Here is a 12,651-nt window from a genome sequence, read left to right on the forward strand (position 1 = left end):
AAAACGTGTTCCTGATGAGTTTTTATGGTAATCTGTAATACCGTGATTATCCAGTAGATAAAAAGCATAAAAATGCAATTATTTCAGGTTTTTGCTCAAAATTTTAAGAAGTTTTTACAAACATACCTCACAAAAAACAATACCGGTGTGCATCTTGGGACACACAGTATGTTAAGATATGTTAGTGCAAGGTGTTATTAGGGTAAATAATAGCAGCTTTAACTAGGGATGAGACAGTATGAAAATTTCATATCATGATTATAGTGACCAAAGTTAGCACGGTTATCAATATTATCATGGTTTTGTTAAAATGAGATGGAAATGTTCTAAAAGAACTGATACACACACTGAAAATTTTTTTTAAAAAGTGAAATTATTTCTGTGGTAAAAAAAATCTCTTTAGTAAGTTAAGGGGTTGTGTACACCAAAACTTTTAAACACTGCTGAAAATGCCTGGACGACGCCGAATGCCAGCTGTTTTTCAGCTTAGTGCCAGCTTTCTTCAGCTAAGTGCTTTGGTAGCTCTGATACGTCAGCTGTGAGCTGGTTGGTTGCCGTGATACTTGTCCCGCCCCACCTCCACTGTGATTGGACGGCCGCGTGAGAACTGACATTGACGAGCGGAGCTTTTCTTGCCTTCTTGTGCGCAAAACTATGTTGCATGTGTGCATCTGCGTCAAACTGATTCTGGCTAAACAGGATTTACCGCGAGTTTTCGTAATCACGATAATCAAACACGGTTGTAATGATAATACTAACCGTCAGGACATTTTACCGTGGTTAATCGTGAAACCGGTAATCGTCCCATCCCTAGCTTAAACATACATTTGAGTTTGGGACTAGGATAAACCCTGTCTGAGAAACCACCCCTATATGTTTAACTGAACATTTCAGTAATTTTATTAATATGCTTTTGGTGGTATAGATGGGGGCAACAAAAATACAAAATGTAGATTATTAAATGATTTATTGTACATGATAATGTTTCTAAAACATTGTTTATTTCCAGGATTGCATTATAAGTATTTTTTTGTATGTATTTTGTATAATATTTTTTGTATGGTACAGAAAGCCTTACTAAAGTTTGTGAACAAACTTTTCAATCAAATGTTTTTAGTATCTAATGTCAGCGAAGATGTGCCAATGCAATATTTTAAAATACATGCAAAAAATAAATAAAATAAAATGCAGACTTGACTAGTTTGGATGTAACAAACCATGATCTTATAGAATAGACCACTATTATTTGGGTGTATCCATGCATTTTAGGACACACTCTGTACACTGTCTAAAAAGATGGACAAAAAAAGTGGTCCCTAGCTATCACCTTTGCACCTAAAGAGTTCATATTAGTATCTTAGAGGTACACATTGGAGTGCATATTAGTACATTAAAGGTAAATAATGTATACATATCTGTACCTAAATGGTACATATTGCCCCAGTACAGCTTGCATGGACCATTCTTGACCACTCTTCTGATAGTGTATCACAGAACATACTGGCTCTTTCTTATGTGTTCACTTAGACACAAAGCCATATCCTCTGGCACAATCTTTAAAGTAGAGACCCTGACTTTGCTGTATCCTACTGTGGACCAAACAGAGAGACATATCGCATAGTATCAGCCGAGAGACAGGGATCATGGATTTGAGCTTCTCAGCTCTGTTAAAATCCATCAATCCCCCCAAACCCTCCTACATGCCCCAGTCCTCCCACACTGGAATACTGAATACTGCAAGCCAAACTTACTGTGCCAGCCCCTTACCTCCTACTGAACACGCTAAGTTTCCTGGTATCTGCATTCCAGTGCCTGTCATCCTAATGTTGTGCTGTAGACAGCAACGTATGTGGGCGACAGCAAGTAAATCGGATATTCAGAGAGAACAAGGAAGGAATCTTAACATTTGTATTAAAAAGGAAATATTTTAAGATGGTAGAATCACAATTAATCTGACAAAAGGAAGGAAGTGAGGAAGCGAAGAATGAAGGGAAAAAGAGCTTAGAAATGAAATCCGGAATGGTCAGGGAAAAGGAGGTGTGCGAACTGAACAGAAAGTTGTCGGCACATCCGGGTGACTAGCAACTAAGAAAATGTGTATGTGTGTGATTCTGTGGTTCACTTCCTGTTCTTGTACTCTTCTTCCTGCCAATGTCTCTGAGTTGTGTTCTCTAACTTCCCTGTATTTTTCCTACAGCGGGCGCATTCATTATAAGGATATGTACAGTTTATTGCGAGTTATCGACCCCCCTCTGGGCTTAGGCAAGAAATGTCCTCATAGGGTGGCCTGCAAGGTTTGACTTCCGCTTAAAAATTAATATTACCTGCTAGCATCCAGAATGCAATGAATGTCGCTTACCTTCTTTTGTTTTCAACAATGTTTTTGTACTCTCACCATTTCGACTTGCATTCTGATATGACAATGAGAATGTGCAGGACAATGCCGACACTTACAGGAGCATGAAACGCACTAGCGTGTATGAAACAAGCAAACAACCTTAAGTAGAAGATCAACCCAAAAAAATCAACCATTTTTTGATTTTTGTTTTGCTTGCTGTTACGGCACGGCTAGGCCTAGCTGGTACGGTAGCGTGCATTGTTCTGGGTGGAGGGGGACAGAAACTGCATTGACATAAAATTCCATTATAACGCCCTGTTAGCAGCGGGACTTTTTGCCTGTTACGAAGCCCCCCTGCTCTTCTATGCAACCTGCCCCCGATTGCATAGAACGCACTCATAGACTGATTTGAGCCCCCACCTCCCTTGAATCCACAATTAAACCGATCATCGGTCTACGGCAGCCTAGTTTTACCAATCCACACCTTTCCTCCAACCGAATAATCTTTCTTTTGTTCTGTTCTCCTCCAACCCCTCCCTTTCCCTCCTCTTTCCTTTTTTTTATTCTTTTCCTCTTCCCTTCTCTCTCCCATGCACATTTTCTTTGGTTTTTTGTTTTGTTTTCGATTGCCCAGTGGCAGAATCAGTTACAGGGATATGTATGAGATGCTCAGGCACATGTCTCCTCCGTTAGGCCTGGGGAAGAAGTGCCCTGCACGGGTTGCTTACAAGGTAGAGGGCCACCGAGCGGCCAGCGCTGTGTCTGTACTGTTGGTGTTTTTCTCTTTTTATTTCATCTCCTTCTTTTCCTCCTTCGTCGTGTGACGGAGGCCGCTATTGTGATTCTGGTGGCAGGGCCCGGTTTCGATGGTGTTAGACTCAGGCTGGCTGATCCACAGGGCAGCGGGAACGGACGAACCTTCTCAGCACTTTTGCACCGTATGAAGACACAAAACCACAGACACGTCCAGAGATCAATCACACTCATACATTTTAGACAACGGGTGTTTTAATATTCATAAAGAAGGAAATGCCACAGTCTTTATCATTAATTTACTTGTACATTAAAGTAAAATGCTATGCTTTAATGTACAGTAGTGATTTTTTATGTGATACAGTGGGGATCAAAAGTGATTGCAGATTATATTATTTGCATAATTTTTTTTATTTACATTAAAGATTTCCGCCTTCAATGACAGCATGCACATAAGCAAAATAAATATTTTTATGAAATCTTTTAGTAGTAAACATGGTCAATTTGTTTACATTTAAATAGTAACTTATAATAGTAATACATATTTTTGCATCTTTTTATTGAACGTTCGAAGCTTTTAAAATAGATTTTAAAATCCAAATTTTAAATGTGGACTTTTGAATCTCACTGTATATAATAAAACAGATACACATCTGCGTGTCCACTATTTACCATCACACACCTACACGCATACACATCCACATGTGCGTGTGCAGCAGTGGTTGGAAGGACTAAGGGCTTCAGCCCTCCGAGTCCCTCAGCTCTGTGGATGGCGCTCTTTTAGGGACCTTTTTCTCTTTGGACCAGCTCTCTGTCTCTCTGTTTTCGTATGCAAACACACATGCAACAACACCCAAGTAATTCTTAAAAAAAGCATTAAGGCAATAAATAAAATGATTTTATAACGATGTGTTTTTTATTTAATACAAGCACATTATTGTAGATAATCCTCTCGCTTCTTTTCCGTCTGTCAATGCAGTTCTAATCTGTTTCCAGCCCCTCCTCTTTACATTCTGCCAATCATCTGCATGCCCCGCCTTCCAGGTCACTGGCCCCTCCCACAAGAGACTCCCCTTTTATCATCATTCTTTCCCTTTCTACGCTAATATTTTAACCTTTAGTCAGCTTTTATGGCAGATTGATTGAACAACAGCCAAAATGTGCAGAAAAGGAGATCTTAGTGAGCCCAAACCACTGTGATTGGATCTCCTTTTTTCTTTGCCCTTAGTGCAACCAGACCCCTTCACCTACACCCTCTTTTTTACCTGTGTCACTACCAGTCTCATGGGGTCTCTGTCACCCCATAACCTCAGTGGAGTGAAACACACTGAGCATGACCATTGCATTCACCATCTCTCCCTGACAAACATAGGGCCAAAAACCCCTTGATCGCTCTGTAATGAATGTGACCAGCCTGTGTGGTGGTAGATCTTTTCTTTCTAGTTTTCTAGCTGTCCTTAAATTTGGTTTTATTGAATTCTTTTCGTCTTTATCTCTCCCATCTTCTCTCGCCACCACCATCTCCACCACAAATAGTCAGTCCCAATCCTTCTCCGGTGCTCGTCTCTGCTTTTCTCCTGAAACAGTTTTATCATCTGAATTTACATTTAAGTATTTCCCTCCAGCTTAATCACACAGTAGGTAGTCGAATTTTCACTCTTGGCTCATCAAACTCAACAAGTCATTTCCTTTTTGTTCTTTTTTTTCTGGAGAATGCTGTTCTAACCTGAACCTATAACCTGCACTCATCTTTTTGCATTGAGAGACCAGAGAATCTGGATCAAGCCTTTGTTTTGTCCAGTAGCCCAGGATTCAGTTTCAATGACAGCAACCACTACTAAACCTAAATGAATGAGCTGTAATGACCCAACTAGATGATGCTTTCAGTGTTGGCTGCTCCGTTGCTTGTTTTGTGATGCATGTGACTGCTGCATGATGCATGCTGGGAAATGTTGTCATGCTGGGGGGTGGAGGGTGAGTGTTTCTTTTCTGATGGAGTGGGAAGGGGAAACGTGGAGTGATGTGGGTGATTGCATAGCAGAGGGTACGGTAATGACGTGAAAGCACATGGGTCATCGGTGTGTGAGGTAACACTTAACCCTGTGCAATGCAATTGAGACTTTTTGTGTTTTGGAATATCTTGATCTTTTTCCTTGATCAGTGGAGGATGAATTAGACTTTAAAACACAGATGTTTACGTAACAGCTGCCGTTTTAATATTTTATTTCATCCACTGGTCTGCATTCTGAACCTCCTCCTGGAAAAGCTCTTTGACTGGCACAGATACTGATTCCTTATGCGGGAAAACAATAAGCGTTCACTTTTAATGCAGATTCAGTTTTGTTGTGTAGCATATACAGCATGACAGTTTTTTGACATTTAGATCAGTGATTCTCAAGAAGTTTTGCTTGAGGATCTAGATTTTTAACTTATTAGATGTCACCGCCGATATAACAGCATTGAATAAAAAAGAAATATTAATCAAAGTAATAAATGTATTATTATTTATATCTTTTATCGTATAAAACATGTTTATTCTTATTGCTAATTAACCCACAGTATGGTTTTGTTTACATTTTCTTTTAAGTTTTTGTTGTTTTATACTATATACTGTATAGTTTTTGAAGATGAGGTCACGCTGCATAAAATTACTTTCTAGTATTTTTATCTTGTTTTTAGTATAAGTATCTAACATTTTTTCAATCAAGATGTATTTTCTTGATGCGCAAAATGACCTAAAAAAAGTGAGTTTAGTTTTTAGACAAAAAATATAAAATTTAAGTAAATTTGTGCTTAAAACAAGCAAACAAAGTCTGCCAATGGGGTAAGAACATTTTCCTTGAATTAAGTGTTTAAGAAAAAAGTAAACTTCTTTCAGGATTTTTTTTCTCACCCCATTGGCAGATATTTTTGCTTGTTTTAAGTACACATTCACTAAAATATTAAGCAAGAAAGTCATTTTTTGCAGTGCATGTCCATGTTGGCATCTACAAAATGAGACACACTGCACAAAAATGACTTCCTTAGTTTTTTTGTCTTGTTTTCAGTATAAATATCTAAAGGTTCATAAGTCAAGATTTTTTTTCTTTGTGAGCAAAGTGGCCTATGAAAATAAATCTAGTTTTAAGACAACAAAATATCTAATTTAAGTGAATTTGTGCCTAAAACAACCCCAAAAAATCTGCCAATGGGGTAAGAAAAAAATCTTGAAATAATTTTACTTTTTCTTAAACACTTAATTCAGGAAAAAAATCTAGAAAATGTTCTAACCCCATTGGTGGAATTTTTGGTGGAATAAGCACAAATTCTCTTAAATTGTATATTTTTTGTCTTAAAACTAGACTTATTTTCTTACGTAATTTTGCTCATAAAGAAAATGCATCTTAATTTAAGAATTTTTTTCATATTTGTACTGAAAACAAGACAAAAATTCTAAGTAAGAAAGTCATTTTTGCAGTGCATGAATTTGGAACATTTAAAAAATTGGAACATGAAAAATGTGTGATGTCAAACAACAGCTTGTAATGTCATTCTTCTGTTACTTCTTAAAGTTGTTAAGCCCTTTTGTTCACTATGATTATATGGTTATTTTACTTTGCTTATTTTATTTTGCTTTTTACAATTATATGGTTAATTGCATTTTATTACTTGCAATTAGCATTGTGTTTCCCTACTGAATGTGACCGGACCTGCAATCCATATTTAAATTATGTCTCTCAGATAAGAACCACTGATCTAGACCACTGATTCATGCTTTAATATATTAACATAACCTAAAAAATGCACTAACCTGCTGCCTGGGCCCTCATAATTTGTCATATTTCTAAATTTACAACTAAATGAATAAGTACTAAGAGTCACAGAGCTCATCCTGAAAGTCCCTCCTTACTTTCTCTTCCCATTCCCTCTCACACACCGAAAGCACACCCTACCCAGAGGTTCAAGCACGCCTGTATTTCAATGCTCCTCCTTTAACCGACCATGATTGGCTTTCCACAGAGACTCTTGCGGATGGATCTGCCGGTTGCTGATGACAACACAGTGCACTTTAATTCTACCCTTATGGCCTTAATCCGCACCGCTCTGGACATCAAGATCGCCAAGGGTGGGGAAGGTTTGGCACCTCTCATTTTTTTATTTTTTCTCATTCATTTCTCATTCACTTCTGTTTTATATAATACATTCCAGACCATCTGGTTATGTGCAGCTAACAATTTAGATAATGATGCATTATTGCATTCATTAGATTATGTGCATACATTTTCTTTTTAACATTAGGTTGGAATCTATTTTGTTCAAACAGTAATGAAAATTGTGTGTGTTTTGTTGAAATACGTCTGTATATATGTGTGCACATGTTGATGTGTAAACAGGAGGTATAGATAAACACCAGATGGATGCTGAACTAAGGAAGGAGATGATGGCGATATGGCCCAATCTCTCACAGAAGACTCTGGACTTACTGGTGACGCCCCACAAGGGTAAGTTACCCATGAGGTTGGTATTTCTGGACATTTCTCTTGTACCACCCAAGGAAAGCTTCTCTCAGCCAGCCCACTCACTGCTCTGCACCCCCTGATGGTCCAGGCCTAAACTCACCAAAATGGACTTTTAGTGTAGAGTCTTAACATTTACATGTACTGTATGCATTTGGCAGACACTTTTATCTAAAGTGAACTTTAAAGTGCATTTAAGCTATACTACAGTACCTGTATATTTTTATCAGTATCCGGGTATTGAACTCATGACCTTAACGTGACCAGCGCGTCGTGAATGTGTTAGCATTTAGCCTAGCCCCATTCATTCCTATGGCTCCAAACAGGGATGAATTTAGAAGACACCAAACACTTCCATGTTTTCCCTATTTAAAGACTGTTACATGAGTAGTTACACGAGTAAGTATGGTGGCACAAAATAAGACGTGGCGATTTTTTATGTGGATAAAAATGAAAACTATATTGTATGGCGGAAGAGCACTTAGTTTGCAGCACTTCGACCTTACTTGATGTTACTGTGCCAGAGCTGCAGGTCCCCTTACATGGCAGTGCAAAATGGCGACTTCCATGTAAGGGGACCTGCGGTGTATGTAGATAAAAACTAGGGGTGTAACGGTTCTCAGTAAAGAATCAAATCTTTCCCATTATCCTCCCACGGTTCGGGACGCACGTGCATTCACGGTGCACCGATTTTGATCGACCACGCATTTCTAATATAGTTTGGTGAAAAAAAACAACGCATAAAACCGCTAATGGATGGTTCTGAATAAGCTCTGCGTGTGTTTAGGTGAGAGTACCTGTCCAATCAACTCAAAGTATGCAAATCTGTTGCCAACCTCACAGTTTTCCTCACGTGTTGGTGTGTGTGTGTGACATGGACTGTTTAGCGCGGCAATGAAGGAGAAAAGACGCTAATAGAGGCACCGCCAGCTTCATTTAAAGGACAAGTTCGGTATTTTACACTCAAAGCCCTGTTTTCAGATTGTTTATGGTGAAATAGAACGGTTTTGACTGAAATTTGGACATATGATGCTGGCCCGAGAATTTTCGGGTGTTTGTTGTTTCACCTTCCACCTCTACAATGGCTGTATAGGTGCACTAGAACAATCCTTCCTAAAATGCATTAAACTTTCGTTTACAAAGAGGTGAAACTCACCGAGCGGTCAGGGGGGTTCGATATGCTCACACAAAAATCGCTGCAAAAGATGCTTTCCAACAGGTGTTTTAGCATTCGTTGTAAACTTGTGGACCTATTTTTCCAAACGCCTGACACCCGAACATTCTTCCGTTGAGAGCTTGAATAATAGACACTCCAGCCCAGTTGGTGGCGATAATCCACCTTTGCCAATTGCAAGAATACAAACAAAGTTTCCGGCGGTGGAGTAATACCGTACCTCACAGCACATCTAATACAAGTCAATGGAGTTGGACCAAAACTACGATAAAACACCTGTTGGAAAGCATCTTTTGCAGCGATTTTTGTGTGAGCATATCAGTGAACACCCCTGACCACTCGCTGAGTTTCACGTCTTTGTAAACGAAAGTTTAATGCATTTTAGGAAGGATTGTTCCAGTGCACCTATACAGTCAGTATAGAGGTGAGGGGTAATACAACAAACACACGCAAATTCTTGCATAAATATGTGCTACATGTATGTTAACTTGGTAGGTATAGAGAGTGGGATTTACTAAGAATAAATTCCAATTTCATTTTAGTTATAATGATTGATGATGTCGACATTTATACATTTGGTAGATTTTTTTATCCAAAGCAAGTTACCATGCCTTCAAGGTGTATTTTCATTAGCATCTGCTTTTCTTGGAAATCAAACCCTTGACCTTACTTTCTCTTGCGTCGTGCTCCATCAGTTAAGCTTCAGGAAACATTTTATTATTAGCATTTATAGTTACTATGCAAATCAGGTAATGGCACAAACGCGCCCACAATTTATGATGCAATGTAACAAGATCGTCCAAGGTTGTGAATAGAAATGCACTTTAGAAGAGAGAATGGCCAAAACAAGCATAAAATATAGCATTTAAAAAAGACACATACTAAAGTGACACTATTTTGTACGTTTTTATTATTCCGACTTTGAATCTACATGTCAACACTACGCCTTCTAAAACAGATTATTTTTACTAAACCTGCTGTGGGCTCTTCAGCCCACTGTGCCTGAGATCAGGGGGTGTCTCACTATAGATCAACACTCTATAGATGTCTTTTCACTCCAGGAGTTATCAGATTCCTTACAATATGTACACACTAAAGTATATTATTTGATGAATATTTTATTGCACCACTAACTGTACTTCCTATAAAATGTGTGTGCTAGCTTGCTGGTGAGATATATTCAAACATGAAATGCTAACTAGCCTATGAGCCTATTGATGCTAAATGCTTAATACTAGCTAGCTTAATGCTAGCTAGAAGCTTAGTAAGTAGCATGAGGTACAATAAACGCAATTAAGCTTTTTGCAAAACCTGCTAGTAGTATTACTGAATGTTTAAGAGGAGTTTTGCAGCAAGCATGTACTAATTTAGAACTGAAATGGTTGATGCCAATGTTATCTTCATTGTTTTATGAGAGGTGGTGACCGTGGCTTATAAGCACCACTAAGCATGGCATGTAAACCTAGTATGAAGTTATTCTTTAGTAACTTCTTCAGATGGAAAGTTTTAAGAGCCCGCTTTGCTCGGTTTACATTCTGAGGCTTTGAATATTTTAATATTATCTGAATAATCTAAATGTTTTTTTTGTATTATTCAGAAAATATGCTGTAGGTTGCTGTCTGATTTCTGTGAAATTGGGAAAAAATGGCCATTTTTAAATGTAGCAAATTATTCTATACTAGGTCAAGATAAGGTACTAGATCCTCGTAATACTTTGAAATGTGCCTTGAAATAACGCACGATTAAACCGTTTTGAATCAGTCTGCTTGTGAAAAGACCTTCGGCTCTATGTGTGTCAGTTTGACACTCTTTATATGTGCATGCGAGTTTGTGCGTATGTGTTTGTCGTGTGCATGATCCGTTCCTCACACCCATTCCTCTTGCTCAGGGTCCATCTCACCTTGTCTAATCGTGCAGGGTAACTTGTCCTTTTCTCAGCAGCAACAGACTTGACAGTAGGAAAGATCTACGCTGCCATGATGATCATGGAGTATTACAGGCAAAGTAAAGCCAAAAGGACGCAGGCTCTTCACGACGATCAGGTATGAACTCTCTCTCTCAGTAAGCTGCCACAAACTCTCCTTTACTGATATAAGGGATCTCTGAATTTCAAAGCTGAGCACTAGTGCCACCGAATGCTATCCACCTGTTTCTTGACATAAATGTGAGCGCCGCCATCTTTGAGCTTTCTTGTTTATGACTTCCGGTGAGCCACTAAAGCTAATGGTAGTCTATTGCGAATGACACAAGTGTGCCGTTTTGACTGGCTGTTTAATGTTTATTATGAAATTCAGGAAGACCGACATAATTTGTGCAGTTAGGGGTTGCCATAATAGCTAATATAAACGCAGTAAATCGCTACAAAACATTTGTTTCAACCATAATACATCCACAAGAACTGAATGTGGATGTGGCGCACATGCACTCATGATCTGTATTTACAAATCCATCCAGTAAAACCTTTCATAGACACTGCCAGTAAACAATAAATAAAATAATTATTTAAAAACAACTAATATTATGGCGATAAAAATATGCTGATTTATTTATTCTGCTACTATATATTTTTACAAAAATGCGATTACAGTACAGAATATATACGACATAATCTGCTTAGTTAATGTTTATAATAGTTTGTAATGTGTTTGCACGTACTTTTGTTATGTTTTAAATGAAAAAGCAAATACTTTAAAAAGTAAGCAAATAATTTCATAAGCTCATGTCCCCACCTAGTGCGTAAGAAGCAATGTAATAATATTTTCATCAAACAAAAACAATACTCAATACATGTAGTAGTTTAATATATGTTTATTATGGTTTGTTCAAATAGCTTACAATGTGTTGAATGAGAAAGATACTGCTGACTGTGTCGGACCGCATTAAGCTCGATGTGTCGCCATAAACAAGTCCATCCAACAGCAAAAATTGCCAGAGAGACAGTTGTGATATTTTAAACCAACCCCTGAAAACTTAAAAACACAAAGTCTTGGTAAATTCTATGTACAAACACTCGACTGACTTTCCCATTGGAAAGATACTGGTATATCTCTGTGCTTTTATATTTGCACACTGAAGACCCGTCACCTTCGATCAACAACACGAAATGATTGAATATATCTTCATATATCAAGCCACTTCTTAATTTCATCCTCACACTGCTTCACACGACAGGTGTAGTAAATATTAAAGGCGCTCTAAGCGAATCTGTGCGACGTCACTTTTTGTTGATGTTTGAACTGTTTTCAAACAAACGGAGCTAACTCGTCCCCCTCCCTGCCGTGCTTTCATGAACGCACCCAACCCCCAAATCCTTGTCGTTTATTGACTGGAACACTTTGTTATCGTTTCTGGTGCTAGGTTTGGCCACTTTGTTTTTCTTGCAGTTTGTGGAGCCTAGGCTGTCTACATAGATCGTGTTTTTTTACAGTTTGATCAGCGGACAGGCAGCAAGCAGATAGTGAGGAGATGTTTGCTGTATGTAACAAAAAATGTTTTATGGTCTAAAACGCGTGAATTTGCTTAGAGCACCTTTAACTGTTTAAATCATGTTTTATGCGTGCTCCCACTACACTGTTTTTTACCGGCTGGCTATTGAACCGGAAGTCTCGCACAGGAAGGGAAATATGTCACATTACTTACTTCCGCATTCGAGAAAAAGGTGGATACATTTTTTATTTTGTAATCAGTTCCTCCATCTTAAATTGTTTTTGCTGTACAGTTAGTTCCACCCCTAACTATCTGACGATCTAATGCTATTGGTTGAATGTTAGGATGCTCGAATAAACTAAGGAAGATTTTTAAAGTGCCACAGTGTTTACACTTTTTAGCCTACAAATACATACAAGTATGTATAAGGTAGAAATGACACACTTACATGCCTTTTGATCTGA

At 38.3% G+C, this 12,651-nt stretch overlaps 1 protein-coding gene across 1 annotated transcript in view; it reads left to right on the top strand.

Moving 5' to 3' along the window:
- cacna1aa (calcium channel, voltage-dependent, P/Q type, alpha 1A subunit, a) overlaps positions 1–12,651 on the top strand; it is a 114,553-nt gene that overhangs the window by 83,786 nt on the left and 18,116 nt on the right. Inside the window, exons 41-44 of the mRNA XM_055193737.2 lie at positions 2,198–2,294; positions 7,091–7,205; positions 7,465–7,572; positions 10,700–10,803. Coding sequence (XP_055049712.2) covers positions 2,198–2,294; positions 7,091–7,205; positions 7,465–7,572; positions 10,700–10,803 — 424 coding nt within the window. The remainder of the gene's footprint in view (positions 1–2,197; positions 2,295–7,090; positions 7,206–7,464; positions 7,573–10,699; positions 10,804–12,651) is intronic.

This window comes from Misgurnus anguillicaudatus, chromosome 19 (assembly GCF_027580225.2).
Source record: "Misgurnus anguillicaudatus chromosome 19, ASM2758022v2, whole genome shotgun sequence".
NCBI lineage: Eukaryota > Metazoa > Chordata > Actinopteri > Cypriniformes > Cobitidae > Misgurnus > Misgurnus anguillicaudatus.